Source organism: Leiobunum rupestre, chromosome 7 (assembly GCF_980474605.1).
Source record: "Leiobunum rupestre chromosome 7, qqLeiRupe1.1.hap1, whole genome shotgun sequence".
NCBI classification, from domain to species: domain Eukaryota; kingdom Metazoa; phylum Arthropoda; class Arachnida; order Opiliones; family Sclerosomatidae; genus Leiobunum; species Leiobunum rupestre.
Window position 1 is genome coordinate 19744580 of NC_143390.1, and position 19533 is coordinate 19764112.

At 34.2% G+C, this 19533-nt stretch overlaps 1 protein-coding gene across 1 annotated transcript; it reads right to left on the minus strand.

The window, feature by feature from the left end:
* Positions 1–765: 765 nt before the first annotated feature.
* LOC149935061 (uncharacterized) lies at positions 766–6968 on the minus strand. The gene is made up of 3 exons (XM_090153520.1): positions 6844–6968; positions 1995–3007; positions 766–1331 (listed from the first exon to the last, which is right to left on the minus strand). The coding sequence occupies exons 2-3, from the start codon at positions 2845–2847 to the stop codon at positions 766–768; spliced, it is 1419 nt and encodes a 472-aa protein (XP_090009646.1). The 5' UTR covers positions 2848–3007; positions 6844–6968.
* Positions 6969–19533: the final 12565 nt, after the last annotated feature.

Here is a 19533-nt window from a genome sequence, read left to right on the forward strand (position 1 = left end):
AGGATGCCAATTTATATATCAAACAACAAGAAATCACGTAGCCTCAACAGCTTTTGTATTAGTTTGCCTATCCGTATCTACTAAAGTTGTATGGGTTTGTCCACCCGAATACACCGATGTGGAACTAATATTACGGTCTTGTTTACTTTTGTTTTCTGTGTTTTTTCGCGCACAAGTCAGCTTCTTGGCTTTGCAGATAGTTTTTCAAATAAATAAATAGTGTTGCGAATGGCGGTAGTGTCATTACATATTTCGTCTGCTAAGAATTGAGTTATTAGAGGAAAAAGCTGAAGGAAAACAATTTAATTGTTTCAAAATTTTGCAAAGAAAAACAAACAATTTATGAAAAAGATTAAGAAAACAAAATACATCTTAGAACCAATACTTAAGAGGAAAGATAAAAACCACGTCTTTCGTAACTTTCGTTCTAAATTAGGAGGTGTCGTTCTAAATTGAGAGGTGTTGTTCTAAATTTTGAGGTTTAATACTTTGTTACCGCCTCCAAAATATCGCCTTCTAGAACAGAAATTGATTGCTACGAGGACTGATCTAAGAAAAAACACTCGATCTTCGGGAAAACACTTTTATTTGGATCATTTTGATAAAAATGAAACTGAATGTTTTGGTAAGAAAAAAAGCAAGCAGTCTCGTTGAATTTATGAACGATGTCTGAAAAAGCCAACACGTATAAATTAGTTGGAACAAATACGAAGATGATATTAAATTGACAAATAACCTCGTGTTTAGTAGGTTTGGTTCTAAAATTCAGAAGTTTCGTTCTTCAGAACCGCATTCAACTTTGACCAGAGTTTTCGCGTTCATTGAGACACCCTGGTTGTTATCTCCAATTGGCCAACCTCCCAACTCTTCTAATTTGACGACCGACGGAACACCAACAAATTCCATGTAGTCATAAAGGGGCTCTTTTTTGATGGCGCTGACATCGACTGAGAGTCTTTCAGTGCCAAGGACCACTTCCCTCTTAACGGGTAGGGTCGAGGTTAGGTTTGCGTCAGGGTCGGGGTCGGGAACTTCGGGTTGAACGAAGTGGGCGGAGTCGGGGATTTCGGTGCCACCTTCAATTAATTCATTGGAGACGCGTCGAAGCTGCACCGAGCAAGAACGAACTCCCCATTGACGACAAAGGCTCTCAATCAGCCTTGGTCGTGACGGTGTTTGGTGTCCTGGATCTGGTTGGTGACCCGTCGAAGCGTCACTTCGGTTTGCGGGATGACCATTAAATCGAAGGAAAACATGGAAGTTACTTTTCGTGGGGAAGTTATGGTCGCAAATTAGGCCTTTGTGTGGCCTTGCCCTCTGAGCGTGACAAGCTTTTTTGTGGCGAGTTAAATTTATGTCGTATCTGGCCCAGTATCCGCGCTTTGGACTACCAGTTGGTTTCTCTCTCGTGTGAGTTCTTTTGTGATAAACCAACCGGGTTTTTCGTGAACACGCAAAATTGCACTGGTCACATTGAAATGGTTTTTCGCCCGTGTGAGTTCTTTTGTGGATTATCAAATTGCATTTTTGTGCAGACGCATAATTACACTGGTCACATTGAAATGGTTTTTCGCCCGTGTGAGTTCTTTTGTGGATAATCAAATTGCATTTTTGTGCAGACGCATAATTACACTGGTCACATTGAAATGGTTTTTCGCCTGTGTGGGTTTTTTTGTGGATAATCAAATCGGGTTTTCGTGCAGACGCGTCACTACACTGGTCACATTGAAATGGTTTTTCGCCGGTGTGAGTTCTTTTGTGGATAATCAAATCGGTTCTTTGTGCAGACGCGTAACTACACTGGTCGCATTGAAATTGTTTTTCGCCCGAGTGAGTTCTTTTGTGGATAATCAAATTGCATTTTTGTGCAGACGCGTAACTACACTGGTCACATTGAAATGGTTTTTCGCCCGAGTGAGTTCTTTTGTGGTTAATCAAATTGCATTTTTGTGCAGACGCATAATTACACTGGTCACATTGAAATGGTTTTTCGCCGGTGTGAGTTCTTTTGTGGATGATCAAAAGTTTTTTGAGTGCAGACGCGTAATTACACTGGTCACATTGAAATGGTTTTTCGCCCGTGTGAGTTCTTTTGTGGATAATCAAATTGAATTTTTGTGCAGACGCATAATTACACTGGTCACATTGATATGGTTTATCGTCCGTGTGAGTTCTTTTGTGGGTAATCAAATTGGCTCTTTGTGCAGACGCGTAATTACATTGGTCACATTGAAATGGTTTTTCGCATGTGTGGGTTTTTTTGTGGATAATCAAATCGGGTTTTCGTGCAGACGCGTAACGACACTGGTCACATTGAAATGGTTTTTCGCCCGTGTGGGTTCTTTTGTGGATAATCAAATCGGTTCTTTGTGCAGACGCGTAATTACATTGGTCACATTGAAATGGTTTTTCGCCCGAGTGAGTTCTTTTGTGGATAATCAAATTGCATTTTTGTGCAGACGCATAATTACACTGGTCACATTGAAATGGTTTTTCGCCTGTGTGAGTTTTTTTGTGGATAATCAAATCGGGTTTTCGTGCAGACGCGTAATTACACTGGTCACATTGAAATGGTTTTTCGCCCGTGTGAGTTCTTTTGTGGGTAATCAACCCGGATCTTTGTGCAGACGCGTAATTACACTGGTCACATTGAAATGGTTTTTCGCCCGTGTGAGTTTTTTTGTGGATTATCAAATGGCTTTTTCGTGCAGACGCATAATTACACTGGTCGCAATGAAATGGTTTTTCGCCGGTATGTTTTCTTTTGTGAACAATAAAATATCCCTTATGGTTCGTGGAAAAGACGCACTCAGTGCACTTGTGTTTCTTCCCTTCTCGGCTGCTCATTTTGCCAGTTTCATGCTTTACGTTCTGCGCGTAATCTCTTTTGGGTTAGGAATCTGTCTCGCTGTTTCGACCGGCAGGATTTGAAACGTTGCTTTTAGGGCCTAAGCCCAATGAAATTCCAAGATTACCAATCACGAAATGGATTCGGCGGTCACCCCTTCTGGAAGTGAGGAATGAAATTAAATATTGTTTACTAACATCAGAGAAAACAACGAAAATGCCTTTGAAATTTGAGGGCAAATAACGGAAACCAATTAGTTTAAATAAAGGAAAACATATGATTAATAATTAAGCTTTCGCGTTCAATTTCAAATTGGGAAAGGCACCAGTCGTTACATTTTGATAAATTTATACAGGGTCTTTTTTTTTGCTCGGAAAAGTGTTTTTTTTCAAAAACTATTTATAGTACCGATTTCAAATTTGGAAGGTCAATTCTCTATACCGGGGGACATCAGTTTGAGAAATTTTAGCGTTTTCGGTAATGTTTTTCACCAATTTTGAAAAATTATTTTTCGACCACTAGGTGCGAGATAAAAAATTTCTATTATAAAGTTGTAGGCCGTCATCGAAAACCCTTAAAAATTGTTCACTCGACGAAAAACAACTTATTTATCAGTGAAAATTCGAGCTTGAAAAATTTACAAGTTGGTGAAGCCAAATTACGATTGTTTGAAACGATAATTGAAAAGGGAACAAGTCTAATACAAACGTAGTAGAGTTTTCACACTTGAAAAAATGTACACGTTTGGTTTTTAAATGCAGATATTTTATTCACATAAATTTTTACAAAACATTTTCAATAATATCACCATTGGCTGCAACACAGGTTTGTGCGCGGACAATTAAGTTCTCAAACGCTTTCTCTACCATTTCTGGTGTGACGTCTCGGCAAGCACTGATTATTCGTCTAATGAGTTCCTCCCTAGTTTCAATGGGCGTGGCGTATACCTTTGCTTTAACGAATCCCCAGAGAAAATAATCCAGCGGTGTTAGGTCAGGTGACCTTGCTGGCCAATGCACTGGACCATTTCTCCCTATCCACCTTTCAGGAAACTCGTTGTTGAGGTGCTCAGTTACTTGCTGGGAAAAATGCGGAGGGGCGCCATATTGCTGAAACCACAACTGACATCTTTCAGCCAATGGAAGGTCGTCGATTGCGTCACTCAGTTCGTTCTGTAGAAAATGTAAATACCTTTGGCCGTTGAGGTTCGTCGGCAGGAAAAAGGGACCAATCAAACGGTTTCCAACAAGTCCAACCCAAACATTGACCCGTTCAAATTGAACCTGGTGATGATATTCAAAACCCCAATGTGGGTTGATGTCAGACCAAAGATGGCTTGTTTTGATGATTAAATGGCCCATCTCTAGAAAATGACGCTTCGTCGGAGAACAAAACATGGCGCAAAAATTGTCTATCTTCTTGGACAGCATTTAGTAACCAGTTGCTAAATTCATAACGTCTTTGATGGTCTCCGTCAATTAGTCCTTGGTGGAGCGTAGCTCTGTATGGGTGATAGCGATTCTTACGAAGAATTTTCCACACACGATTTGCAGAACAACCCAAATCAGCAGCGGCGTTAGCGCAACTGTGACGAGGATATGCCACAAAGTACGCGAGTACATTGTTCTCGAAGTCTAAATCCGGTTGACCCCATCCGCGAAACCTAGGTTGCAAGTTACCAAATTGATTGAAATCGTGAATTGCTCGTCTTACTGTATTTACAGATGGTGCTCCATTTGGATGTCTTTCTGCGAAGATTTCAGTCACTCTTCTAAGGTTTTGCGCTGCTTCTCCATTGTAAATGGCAACTATCTCGGTACGCTCAGCTACTGAATAACGAGGCATTGTTCGAAATATTATCAAACACTGATAATACTCTCCCAAAGTTTTCCTTTAAATACCCAATGCATGTTTAGGATTGACCTATAGCCTCGTGTTTTTTAAATCCGGTCGTTTTTTTAACCAAAGTTTCAACTGGATTAGGTAATTCGGTTTCAATTATCGTTTCAAACAATCGTAATTTGGCTTCACCAACTTGTAAATTTTTCAAGCTCGAATTTTCACTGATAAATAAATTGTTTTTCGTCGAGTGAACAATTTTTAAGGGTTTTCGATGACGGCCTACAACTTTATAATAGAAATTTTTTATCTCGCACCTAGTGGTCGAAAAATAATTTTTCAAAATTGGTGAAAAACATTACCGAAAACGCTCAAATTTCTCAAACTGATGTCCCCCGGTATAGAGAATTGACCTTCCAAATTTGAAATCGGTACTATAAATAGTTTTTGAAAAAAAAACACTTTTCCGAGCAAAAAAAAAGACCCTGTATACATTTTAGAATGGCTGTTAACATTTTTGAAAAATTCGCTCTCGCTTTGTGTAATTTTTGGTTGAATTATCACTGTACGAATAATAGGATTAAGGACCTTCAAACTATTCCTTGGTTAGGAAAATACTGAAATAAGATTTTAATAGCCTTTTAAGTGTTTATGCTGATTTTATTATAATATCAAACAATAAAATTTGAAATCGGGGGTATTTAGAATATGAGCCCCTTTGGCTGTAAATAAAATATTTATCTAAATTTGAAAATATTCGTCCCCGCGTACTCGGTTGCACGCAAAACTGCGAATCAGAAATAATATGTCGAAAAGCCAATATTTCGTCGTTAAGTTTCTCAGTTCAACCAGTTGTAAATTGGGCTGAAGTGTAAAAAGGACCTTATTGAAGGGATATTAAAAATGGGTAATGGTGTCAAACAGCGCACAAATATTAAAAAAAAATATTCTGCGCTGCTGCCAACTCGTATTAAAATACTAACCATGTTATATTTAAATTTAATTAGATATTGGTTATAATAATACGGGTGACACTGCGGAACTTGATAGTACTGAAATATAAATCAACTTTCAATAAACTAACTAGTAAATAATAATTAAGTTTAAAAAAATTAAAAATAGATACGAACGCAGCGTACAATATGGAATTAAATGGTGATTTTGTAAGCTGATATTTTAAGAGTACAAAATTTAAATACTGACATTGATCGAACAGTTAAATTTGAACAACCACTAACTAATAAAATAGCTTTGATAAAAACCTTTTTGTAATATCAATTAAAAGTCGGTTTGCAAATGGTAGAAATCGCTCTGGAAAATGTAGAAATCACACTGGAAAGGGTAAAAATTATTTATTACAACAACGTAACAAATTATAGTTCAGCAAAAACCGGAGTTACATGTCCCAGTCATCTGTATAATAATTTCCACACACTTTTTAAAATTTGTGAATCACTAAAACTCACATTCTGTTTTTCTAATTTTAGTAATAATTCTATGATTAGTTCTAAATTATTTACAATTACCACCATTCAAAATTATACAATGTCAATATTTGATTTTAATACAGTTTAAAATACATTAATGCATTATGTTTCAGTCGGCAAAATGTATTAGTGATATTTAAGTGGTGGCAATTTTAAATTAAATGGTCGTAGTGGTAGTATTACATCGTTTATATTTCCTCTGCTATAAACTCCCCCACTAAAGTTATTTTATTATTCGATTGACCACGTTTACGAGTGTAATTTAAACAATATTTTTGTTTTTTTTTACTGGAACTATCGCGCCATCTGTTTTAGTTGTTTTAATTTGTATGCAATTATTTATGTTTTAGTGCTTTTTTATTCCTGCGTTGTTAATTATAAATATTTTTAAAAAGTGTTTGTTAATTGAAGACATTATTTCCTTTTTTTAATTATTGTTTAAAAGCACATCAAAATGTTTTATTATAAAGATAGGTCCATAGGTCAATGTTGTTTTGTCGTGTACCCTACTGTAACGTAAAATTAATATTTCACGGCTTTCCCCTGGTACTGGCGATGTCACGCTTGTGGTTTTTTCGTGTACAAGGCTTAGTTTAAAATACTCAAATGTAATAATGTTCGTCTTCATAATTGAACAAAACTAAATTTAAGTATAATTCTTGCGCCTACCTTTATTAATGTAATATGGCATACTTTGTCGTAGTAGAGGTATATCTTTTAGGAATTACGTGTTATTTTCTTTGTGGATTAGTTTGCATATTTTCGTCAATTCGCCCGAACGTTTTTTCACCCGTGGAATTTTATCAACGACGTCAATATTCTCTTTGCTGCCAGAATTCTAAAAGTTGGAAAAGATAATATTTACGATGCCGTGGAGTACCCGACGAAACCGAATAAAGCTATGGTCGTAACTACGGCGTAAAACATTAAAAAATGCTTTAAAACTTTAATAACATAACGGAAAAATTACCTAACGCACTAAAAACTTTGTTTACTATTAATAATAACCAAAAAAGCCAAAATTATCTAAAAATACGGAGAAAAACATAAATTACAAAAAACACTACCAGTGTCTTATATTTTTCGACCGCGTTTTTCGAAGTTTCAATTAATTTATTGAAATTTGACATAGGAAATGTGATTGAAATAATATTATTAATAATCAAATTACCGTCAATGATACTACAATACGTGTTTAATCAAATATGAATAGGAAAAGTAATTGAAATTAATATTATTTGAATATTATTAGGGTAATGATCAATTAATTTGGGTGGGGGTGATTATAGCAGACCGAATATTACCATTTACCAAATTTAAAGATAGGTAGATAAATACTAAACATATTTAATCTATTGGCCGGAATTTATTATGGTAGTCAGTCTAATTTTACAAAGGTAAAAATGCAACTCCTATATAAACGAAAATACGAAATGTTTAAGGCGGACCGCGTCTGACATTTTAATTTGGATTAAATAAATTATGACGTGGTTAATCTTATTTAAATTAACGTCAATGATACTTCAATAAGTGTTCCATCGATTGCTCTAAAATTTAGAAATGCACCTCCTACAGCAGAAGGGATATAAAGGTTCAAACCAACGCTAAAATATCAGAATGACGGCGTTTAAGGCGGACCACGTCCGACATTTTAATTTCGATTAAATAAATTATGACGCGATCGTTGTTACTCCATCGTAATTTTATCTCTTTGAAAATAAAAACATTATTTTTACAGTCTTTATTTATCCAAACATATTTCGGGCGTAATTTTAAAATTACATAATTGTTTAAAAAATTTGTAAAGTTTCTACAGAATTGTACTGGTATTTTTTAAACAGTCTGTTTGCTTTATTTTGTTTACTTTTCTTTTTTTCGGAAATGTTTTCGAAAAGTCAAATTTAACCGTGGTTTTAGCGCCGCAGATCGAGGTAGCGAATGATACCAGAAATCATTGGTCGGGGGATGCATCATGAGTAGAGATCCGGTTTCAAGTTGAGTTTTCGGTTTGATTATCCTTGACTTTTTTCGTACTAAATCCTTGTGCCGGAGCAAAAACAACTGCCTTTTTTGACCAAGGGAAACGGACGAGATTGGTACTTTCGGATCCAGATCTGATTCGTTATCTCGATGCTCCCCTATGTAACTATTCCCATCTTTGTATCGATTTACCAATACAAAGTTGTAATCAGTCCCGGCAATTGTGGAAACTATTCAACATAGTTCTCGAAGTACGGAAGGCCATGGCTTGGCTGGAAACGTGTTACCGGAGAAACTATATTCAAGTCCGTCATTTCCAAACTCCACTTGTTGGCGTGGGATATTTATCCATTCGCCACGTATTCTGACTCGCGACATACGTCCGCTAAAGTAAGTTATCTCTTTCTCTAGGAAAATAAAAAGTTCTTCGGCAAATGAACTGTCAAGAAGACGATAGTAGGACAGTGCTAAATTTTCGTCGTGAAAGATATTTGGTTGTATTTTTAAGATGAAGGATTTTCTGATATTCAATGAATCTAAAACACACTTTTCATCCGTATCTTTCCTGTTAAATATAACGAAATTATAATCATTATAATATTTTTTCTTTTATTATCAGTAGTGTCTGGGACGTCATTTCGGTGGTGCAAGGTGGCCATTGCCCCCCTGAATTTATATAAACTAGTTTACGAATTAATTTGCATTTAACTACATTATAAACGTTCTGTTTAATATGATGTATTAATTGTCTATTTTTAATTATGCAAAAACTATTTCAATTAAAATTTCAAAAACATTGAATTTGACGCGTTTTTGCCCTTTAAAAACTTCCGGACCAGTGTTCCTAAAATGTAACTTTTTTCGAAAATACGCCATGTCACTGGTAAATAGTGACAAATATTGGCAAATTTGACAAATAATGGTATTTAGTGACAAATAGGGAAAAAATTGTACTCTTAGAACACTTAATTTACTATAACTTTTAGCAATGAATAAAATAAAATAAATATAAAAATAGCCTAAAAATGCTTTTATGGTATTTCATACGAAACATTTATTAGTATTTTTACTTTTTCTAATATTTGCCACTATATGTCAATTTGTCACTAAAAATCATTATTTGCCATGTCACTTTTTGCCACTATTTGCCACAATAAATGTCAGGTGGTATTTACCACCCGGGAACACTGTTCCGGACACTAATTTCCCTCCCTGAAAAATCCGAAAATGACGTCCCGGAGTTGTGTTTCGGTAAAACATTAGAGGCTGGCTCGAGCATGTGCTCGTGATTATTAATAAAGGTATTCTCACAGATCTCAAAACCGGATAACGATCCGTTTTGGTAGGAAATATATATAGTATATATATATTAATACTTACGTTGATGTTGTATTTCTTTTCTTGGGCACGTTCATATCTTTCTGCTCCAATCCTCGTTTTTCATGTGGGAATAGCTTCATATACAAAGTTTTGCCTAATACATTAAAGAAATGATTTTAAATTTTAAATTGCTAAAAACATTAAATTATAACTAATTGGATTTTAGAAGGTATTTAGCCTAGTAATTAGTTGTAGGATAATAACTTGTAGCTAAGTGTAGGTTCTACACAATGAAACTACGGCTACACTACTACAATTTCCCCCGCATGTTTTGAAGCGCTATTTTAACTTGTCTTTTTAAAATGGAATGGGTCTTACTTAAGAAGTTCGGTGACAAATTTATCAAATCAGTTGTCACCGAAAATGGCGCGGAAACATTACGTCCGGTTCGACTGGTCACCGTAAACTGTGCCTATCCAAGATGACAGAGACTTCCGGTTAGAACCTTCGGAGAAAGTTTACTTTCCCCCGTGGCTCTCCAGACTTCCAATGTGGTTTCATTTCCATTGATGTCGTCCACCACTTTAGCGGTAGTCCACACGGAACCAATTTTGAGGTTTATTTCCCTAAAAAAGTGTGCGAATAAAATCGTAATTGGTTATAAAGACTAAAATCAAAATCTTCCCGCACATGTCAAACAATACAAACGAAAATATTTTAAACTACATTGAAGTTTTGAATAAAAATATCTTATACATTAAAACAATAACGATACGGACACCAAATTGTTCAATGCGGGTACTTACAGTGATCCAAAGGGCAAAGGCTTGTAAACAGCAGTCGTTGCATAACGGCTAACAATTTAATTAAAGCTTTGAAAAAGCTGTTTTTGAATAATTTATAATATATCACACGGGTACTCTATTTGGACAGAAACAACTCGAAAGTGACCAAAAAGAGACGAAAAATTATTTTATTTAAAATCTACCCCCCCCCCCCCTGTTAAAATTGACTCTTCTTTAGCGGAAATTACAGGTGACTCAGGGATTTCGTGCGGGAAAGCCCCACCATCGCGGTATTACATTATGATCCGAGAATACCGATATTTGGTTTAGCCAGAGCCGAGTGGAATGTATTATAATGGAAATTGGGCGGAAATCGCACTATTTTTTCGCGCCTTTTTAAAGAAGTTCCAGGAAAGGGCTTATATATAAACTTCGCATACGATCTTATTTTACATTATTCGTTTAGAAGAGTTCCTAAACAACCGCCATTTTCTAATGGTGGTCCTCGACTAATTTGAGTTTTTATTTTGATTTGATATTTAGTGTGATTTTTTCTTAAGTGTACTTTTCGAGTTAGAAAACTAAAAGTTATCTCTCAACATTACTCGGATTTAAATCATCAATCAAAGAACTGACGGCTAATTTTCAAAGTAATAATTTTAATTTATTTACTTATGTATTTCAATTTATTTGTTAAATACTAACATGTTCATGGAGGTAAGCATGCAGTTCAAACTGAAATTAAATTAGTCTAGACACTCCAGTTTAGGAATTAAAAGATGTTAAAATGTGTGTTTTCACGTAATCCGTTAATCAAAAGGCAGCTTATTTTGATATCTTGATTGTTATAAGATGATTTGTAAATTTGCCCCGCGTAAAAAAATTTATACCAGCATGGCGGCCATGGCCAAAGGTATGGCGTGACGTCATGCTGCCAAGTCCCTATTCGTGTTAAAGAACAAAGGATGTTAAATTATATATCATACGATAGGAAATTTAATCACATGGGCACAACAGCCTTTGTATTGGTTTGCCCACCCGCGTATGCGGCGTATCCTGAGGCTGGGCGGTGCACACTCTTTAACATAGGATGGTAAATTCTATATCAGACGATAGGAAATCACATGGCCTCATCAGCTTTTGTATTGCTTTGCCCACCCGGGTCTCCTGAGTGTGGGTGGTGCCCAAGTTTTAATCCTTCAACTTAGGATGGTATTTTATTTATATAAAGAGAGGAAATCACATGGCCTCAACAACTTTTGTATTGGTTTGCCCACCCGCGTATCCTAAGGGTGGGCGGTGCCCACTATTTAACATAGGATGGTAAATTATATATCAAACGATAGAAAATTACATGGCCTCAACAGCTTTTATATTAGTTTTCCCACCCGGGTCTCCTGATGGTGGGCGGCATCCATTCTTTACCTTAGGATTGTTAAAGGAAATAAAAATAAATAAATATATTTACATATTTCCCTGAACATCTATTATCGTATAGGTCGTATTGTTTACATTGTTTTTTTATATTATACCTTTTTTAAACTTCGTTGTATGAACTTTTTCATGGCAAGCTACCCAGAGTACACGACTTTAAAGTATTTGGCACTGTGTGTTACGTCAAAACATCTGATGCACGGCGTCGTAAATGGGATCCAAAAGGCATATGTAGTTTTTTCGTTGGATATAACAATGATGTTGATGGTTTCAGAGTTGGATCCAGAAACAAACAGGCTTGTATGCAGTAGAGATGTTGTTTTCGAACCAGAGTTAACCAGTTCTTTCAGAAGCACTGGTCCTTACGAACATCAGGACTCGGAAGACGCCGGTCATTCTGACGACGAGGACGGTTCGAACAATACCGTCGCTGCCATTTCATCTGGTCATTCTGCCGACGAGGACGGTTCGAACAATACCGTCGCTGCCACTTCATCTGGTCATGAGGACGTGGCACCAAAGATAGCGATACCTTATCCCATCAAGCGGCGAGACCATCATACAAGTAAAATGTCCCAACGACTATTCGAAGCTATGGTTGCAGAGATCGAAGAGCCTTCTACTTACTTTGAAGCTGTCAATTCGGAGAAATCAAAAGACTGGACTGACGCAATGGACGACGAAATTCTTTCATTGGCTGAGAATGAGACGTGGACGTTGGTGGATTTACCGAAGGGAAAAAAGGCTCTGTCTAATCGATGGGTCTTTCGTGTCAAGCTTCATGCTAACAACACCATCGCTCGTTATAAAGCCAGACTTGTTATCCGGGGATACTTACAACAGGAAGGCATTGACTACCATGAAACGTACGTACAGCCCAGTTGCCCGATACACCGACGGCTTGAGCCCGCCATCTTGTGGAGGTTGCAGTTTTCACTAGTTTCAAAGTGTAACGGCTTTGCTGTGGTGCAATTGAAGATGATCGTATCACGGAACACAAATTATCATCAAATACAAAATATTGAGTATAATTTTAAATTTCATTATTTAAAGTAATAATTAAGTTAATAATAAGGCCATTTTAGTTAAGTAGATATTTGTATTGTGTATTTGGTCAAGAATGTATTTATTTATGCTTGATTGGTATAAACAAATCGCCTAGGCTTAACTCAATAACGCGTCAATTTTTAAATTATCCCGTTAAACGCTATAATTTATAACTTTAATTATGATTCTGAGTGATAAATTTATATATATTATAGCTATCACTTTGAAGCAAAATAGCAGTTAAAAAAACACTTAGCCAACTTAATACTGTAATATATACAAATATTTCACCCAGAATCTCAATTATTGAAACTAAAAATATTTAGCATAGCTATTATATTATATTATTACCCTAGTCAGACTTAGGGAAGGTTGTTTTAAGTTATGATTCAAATGAATTTGGAAAAAATTTGCTATAGCTTTTAAGTATATCTTACACGATGATGGATACCAAAATTTCAAACTTAAATTTAGTAAAAGCTGGCTAAATTAAATTTTTTCACTGGTTAACATATTCAGTGGGTGAACAGAAGACTTCGCTCTGAAAACACTGAAGCTTCCATCAGTCCAGTAACTTTACCATATGAAAATTTTTCATCAGGTCAATTGAACCAAAAACATTTTCTACGTTATTAGTACTTTGCACAGCTATTCTGACTTGAACCTGGTTTTTTAATGCTTGTTGGATTGAATGGATAAATTACTTCAGCTTTTATATGAATTATATAGGTAGGATAGAAAAAAATCTTATTCAAAAGCTGAAGTATATTTTGTTATTTAACACCATCACTTAAAAACAACCTTGCCCAAGTCTGATAAGCTGCGTTGGGTAATTTATCGATTCAATAATTGTAATTCTGGGAAAACAATTGCATGCAATTAAGTTATCACATTGAAAGAAGCTTCAGTGTTTTCATAGTGAAATGTAAGGGAAGTTGGCTTTAAATATAGTGGAAAATTACCTTTGTTATTCTATGTTCACCCATTGAGTATGGTAGCAGATGAAACAAAATTAATTAGCCAAACTAATACTGTAATATATGCAAAGTTTTCACTCAGAATCAAAATTATTGAATCCAAAAAATATTTAGCTATTTTATTATTACCCTACAGAGCTAGTCAGACTAAGGGAAGCTTGTTTTAAGATAAGTTAAAAATGAATTTGGAAAAAAAAATTGCTTGAGCTTTTAAATTTACGATACAGATTGGATCACATTTAATGTGATGATTCTGAGTGAAAAATTTGCATAAGTCAAAGTTATTGGATTGCAGGAAACTAGTGTTTTCAGGGTGAAATTTAAGGGAAGTTGCCGTAAAATATAGTTGAAAATTATCTTTTTAAATCTGAGTTCACCCAATTAATATGTTAGGAAGTGAAAAATTTCATATAGCAAGCTTTTATTAAATTTTATTTTGAAATTTTGGTATCCACCCTTTATCATATATTTAAAAGCTCAAGCATTTTTTCCAAATTCATTTTAACCAAATCTTAAAACAAGCTTCCCTACACATAACTGAACCAAGAAATATTTATCTACGTTATTAGTACTCTACACAACTACTCTGACTTGCACAAGGTTTTTAAAGTGATGGTTGAATTAGAATAAAAAAAAAAATTATTTCAGGTTTTATATAAATGATATAGGGTGGATCCAAAAAAAAATCTTATTTAAAAGCTGAAGTAATTTTTTTTAAATTGAACACCATCACTTAAAAAACAACCATGCCCAAGTCTGAATAACTGTGTTGGGTAATTCTAAGGTGGTTACATATTTTGTTCGATTCAATAATTGTAATTCTGGGGAAAAAAATTGCATGTAATAAAGTTATCGCATTGAAAGAAGCTTCAGTGTTTTCATAGTGAAATGTAAGGAAAGTTGGCTTTACATATAGTGGAAAATTACCTTTGTTATTCTATGTTCACCCATTGAGAATGGTAGCAGGTGAAAATAAAATTAGCCAGCCTAATTCTGTAATATATGCAAAATTTTCAATAAGAATCACAATTATTAAACCCAAAAAATATTTCGCTATTTTATTATTACCTTACAAAGCTAGTCAGACTTAGGGAAGCTTGTTTTAAGATATGGTTAAAATTAATTTGAAAAAAAAATGCTCGAGCTTTTAAATGATACAGGGTGGATACCCAAATTTAAGAAAAGCTTGCTAAATGAATTTTTTTTCACTTCCTAACATATTTAATGGGTGACCACAGACTGAAAAAGATAATTTTCAACTATATTGAAAGACAACTTCCCTTAATTATCACCCTGAAAACACTGAAGTTTCCTTCAATCCAATAACTTTAACATATGCAAATTTTTCACTCGAATCATCACATTAACTGAACCAAGAAATAATTATCTCTGTTAATAGTACTCTACACAGCTATTCAGACTTGCAAAGTTTTTAAAGTGAGGGTTAAATTAGAATAAAAAAAATGATATGTAAATGATATAGGGTGGATCAAAAATAAAATCTTATTTAAAAGCTGAAGTAATTTTTTTAAATTGAACACCATCACTTAAAAACAACCTTGCCAAAGTCTGAATACCTGTGTTGGGTAATTTTAAGGTGGTTACGTATTTTTTTATCTTCAATAATTGTGATTCTGGAATATAAAACTGCATATAATAAAGTTATGGCAGTGAAGGAAGTTTCAATGTTTTTACAGTGAAATGTAAGGGAAGTTGCCTTTAAATATAGTTAAAAATTATCTTTGTTAGTCTATGTGTGACCATTGGGTATGGTAGCAGATGAAAAATTTTATTTAACCAACTTAATACTGTTATCTAAGATTTTTTTTTTAACCCAGAACCACAATTATTGGCCCAAAAGATATTTAACCACTTTTTTATTTTAAAAAGTTGGCGAAGTGAAAATTTTACACAGGTCTGCTACCGTATTCAATGGGTGAACACAAACTAATGATGTTTCTTTTCAGCTGCATTTAAAGGAAACTATTTTATTTCACTACGATAACTTTAATATATTCAATTTGGTTTGCCCTAAATCACAATTATTGAATCCAAAAATATTTAACCACCCTTTTATTACTTTACATAGTTATTCAGACTTTTTCAAAGTTGTTTTTAAGTGATGGTATCAAATTGAAAAAAAAAGCTCTAGCGTGTATACCACCAAAATTTCACTTATTTTAAAATTTAAGTTACTGTTTTAACACCTCTAAAAAACCACCTTGCCCAAGTCTTGAAGTAGGGGATTACATTTTCTTTATTCAATAAATGTGATTCTGGGTGAAATGTAAGAGAAGTTGCCTTTAAATATCTTCAAAAATTATCTATCTTAGTCTGTGGTCACCCATTGAGTAAGCTAGGAGAAAAAAAAATCCATTTAGCTCCCTTTTTAAAATTGAGTTTGAAATTTGGTCATCTATTTAAACTTTTTTACTAAAAATAATTGTAATTGTATTTTAATCACTACCGCTGAAAGAACCTGCCTAAAATCTTAATGACTATGCTTAATGTGCATATGTTTTTGGTTCAATAATTGTGATTTTGTATGAAGAATTTACAGTTATTAAAATTATTATATTGTTTAGCTGCAGTACACTCATAGAAGACATTGAACACTGATGAAGAGTTTAATTCAAATTGAAAAATATTTTGGCTGAATTTATTAAAATCAAGATTGAGAAATGGAAACAGCTGGATTCCAGGATTTCACTAAAGTTTCATCTCAAGTATCTCCATCAATGGCAATCAAACAAGGAAGCTGAAGCTGATAATTTCAAAAAACATCAATTGTTAAATTAAATTAAAGGTCTTTTTTTTCTGCCTGTTACCCTTTAAATTTACTTACCTGCCGCACAAATACCCTGGTGGTAGGCCAACGTTTTCTGCAGTTGGCCTACCACCAGTATATTTGTGTGGAAGGAAAGTAAATTTAAAGGGTGACAGGAAGAAGAAAACCTAACCCTTAGAGTATTAAATAGCAGAAAATTCACGTTTATAATTTAATTTCACCGAAATACAAGTGTTAACGAACGTTGACAGATTTTATTTTATTAATTGATTTGAAAATTTGAACTTTAAATTTTATAAATTGTATAAGTATTTTTAGTAAAAACAATCTTGGTGAGGTTTATGCACTTTTTGATGTTTTAAAAATTTTGTTCACATAACCTGATTTGATTCAATTGCTGTATCATGTTTTTCAAATAAAAAAGTTCATCAATAATTTAGTTTTATCTATAATTTAAATTTAAAATGTACAATTATCATGTAGTAATTAATATTTGGAATTAATTTTGGGTAGGCCTATAGCCCCAGCATAATTTTCGCGACAACAGGATAATAAAGTTCTATTGTTAAATTACCGTAAGCGTAATGGGAAATTTCATGTTGGAACAACAGCAATTTAAAATTTGCTGTTAATGGTACTTTGTATTTCTCGTGTCTAGAACAGGTTTTTACTTGCTACGGTTACAGGAAAAAATACCTGTAATTTTACAGGAATTTTCCTGGTAATTTTCTGCCAGGTAAATTCCTGTAAATTTTAACAGCAATTTTTAACAGTGCAACAACTGAACTATTCCTTGGCATTCAAATCTCACGTCTTGAAGATGGTTCTATTTTTATAAATCAAGAATCGTACGTCAGACAGATTCTCCATCGTTTCAATATGCAAGATGCAAACACGGTTTCGACACCAATTGAAAGGTCCCACGGTAATTTGAAAGATATTGAACTTAAGGGTAATTCCATGCCAAATCACCCGTTTTCGGAAACATTTTCCCACGGCACCATCCGCGATTTCGACGTTACTTTACACGTTAGTAATATAGATAGTTTTAGTGGGAAATACATATTTTTAGCCCAAAATTCAACGTAGTTTTTAAAATATGATTTTTTGAAAAAATGATGTCTAGGGTGTACATTTTCGAAATGCCGAAAATCTTGGTATGTGCGTACGAATAACTCAAAACGTATTCAAGATAGACCCACGAAACTTTTTATACTATAAATATAGGTAACAGTGAGTAACTAGGAAGTTTTTTCCCGAAATATGTAAATTAGGTTTTTAATAAAAAATATTTGAAAATGGCGATTTTAACTGAAATTTCGTTTTTTGAGGTATACTAAAGATGATGTTGTCGCCAAGATATTAAATCGGAGATAAATATGAGAGTTGATATTATGTTAAATGGACCCAATGAACACGAAAATAGCGCTGAAAGAAATCTCAGGAATTTAGTTTTTGAGTTATAGCTACGTGAACCGACCTATTTTTTTGAAAAACTACCAAACATGGTAGTGATTGCGGCAAAATTACGGTACGTAGGGAGTTGAAAATCAAAAAAAGATTGCCACCGCTAAAAAGCTAAGATTTTAAGCTACAAAATACGTAAAGAAAAAAGTTGTTTATGGGAGACCTAAATAACCAAAATCAAGATTCAATTTTAAGTTATTTCAACTTGCTACGTAAGTTCCAAAACTTCGCACACGTGTCGCAGCAAACTGTAACGTTTGTTTCTAGTTTCTACCCTTAGATATTCCTTTTTTACGGATTATGTCGTGGGCTTATCAGATTATAAACAGATAAACTAAAGATTTGGTCTGCTACAAACTTCCAAAATATCGTCTAGTCACAGTATACAGGGTGATAACTAAAAAACGATACAGAGCCAATTACTCAAAATGTGTTTTATGAAAGAATTTGAAATTTGCAGGTTACATAGAGGGTGCAGGGGGACAAATGACAATGGAAATTTCAATGACCTTGAACCAGGTCTTCAAGGTCATTCAAATTTTATCTTTAGAATCGTTAGGATTAAAAGAATGGTTCCAATTCGAAATGTGTTCTACGTTTAATTTTACGTCTAAACAGCTAAAGTGGATGTTTTTAACATTTTGTGTACACCACATGAACATTTCTTCAGGTTTTTGTATTTGGGAGGTTTTCGTTGCCTGTAGGCTCGCCTTGGCCACTAGCCGTTTCACGGTACCCCCAATTCTAACTTTAGAATTTATTTCAATTACTTATTTAGTTTCTTTTGTGTTTAAAACATTTAAACTAAAAAAATGTTAATAAAAGTACTTGGTACGTCTTAAATCAATTAATTAACGTATATTTTGGAGTTTTATTGGTATATTTACCTCGGGTAAAAAGTAATGTGACTTAAAAAACCTTGGCGGGCATTTTCCTAATTAGAACCATTCTTAAGTTCGTTTATTGCAAAATGGTTCTCGAGATAAATTTTGAATGACCTTGAACTAATGTTTCAAGGTCATCACAAGTTACAATTTACGAACTCAGTTTAGAGTTTCACGACAATTTTGATTCATTACATCTGGTAGTTTTCGATTTATAAGCCCTTAAAGGTCGTGTCTTGATTAGAATACCACACACGACCTTATGGTTTTTGGTCTTACATTTCTCGGCTTCCCATTAGTCAAATTAGATCGGGTCAAAGCTGTTTAGACTTAAAATTAAACGTAGAACACATTTCTAATTGGAACCATTCTTTTAATCCTAACGATTCTAGAGATAAAATTTGAATGACCTTGAAGACCTGGTTCAAGGTCATTGAAATTTCCATTGTCATTTGTCCCCCTGCACCCTCTATGTAACCTGCAAATTTCAAATTCTTTCATAAAACACATTTTGAGTAATTGGCTCTGTATCGTTTTTTAGTTATCACCCTGTATACTGTGACTAGACGATATTTTGGAAGTTTGTAGCAGACCAAATCTTTAGTTTATCTGTTTATAATCTGATAAGCCCACGACTTAATCCGTAAAAAAGGAATATCTAAGGGTAGAAACTAGAA

What these genes read in the sequence shown, in the direction of transcription:
- LOC149935061 (XM_090153520.1), bottom strand. Translation starts at nt 2,847, where the DNA reads ATGAGCAGCCGAGAAGGGAAGAAACACAAGTGCACTGAGTGCGTCTTT. An exon ending in CCACAAAAGAACTCACACCG is followed by an intron (nt 1,332 to 1,994) that starts GCGAAAAACCAT and finishes GCCACAAAAAAG; the next exon opens with CTTGTCACGCTCAGAGGGCA.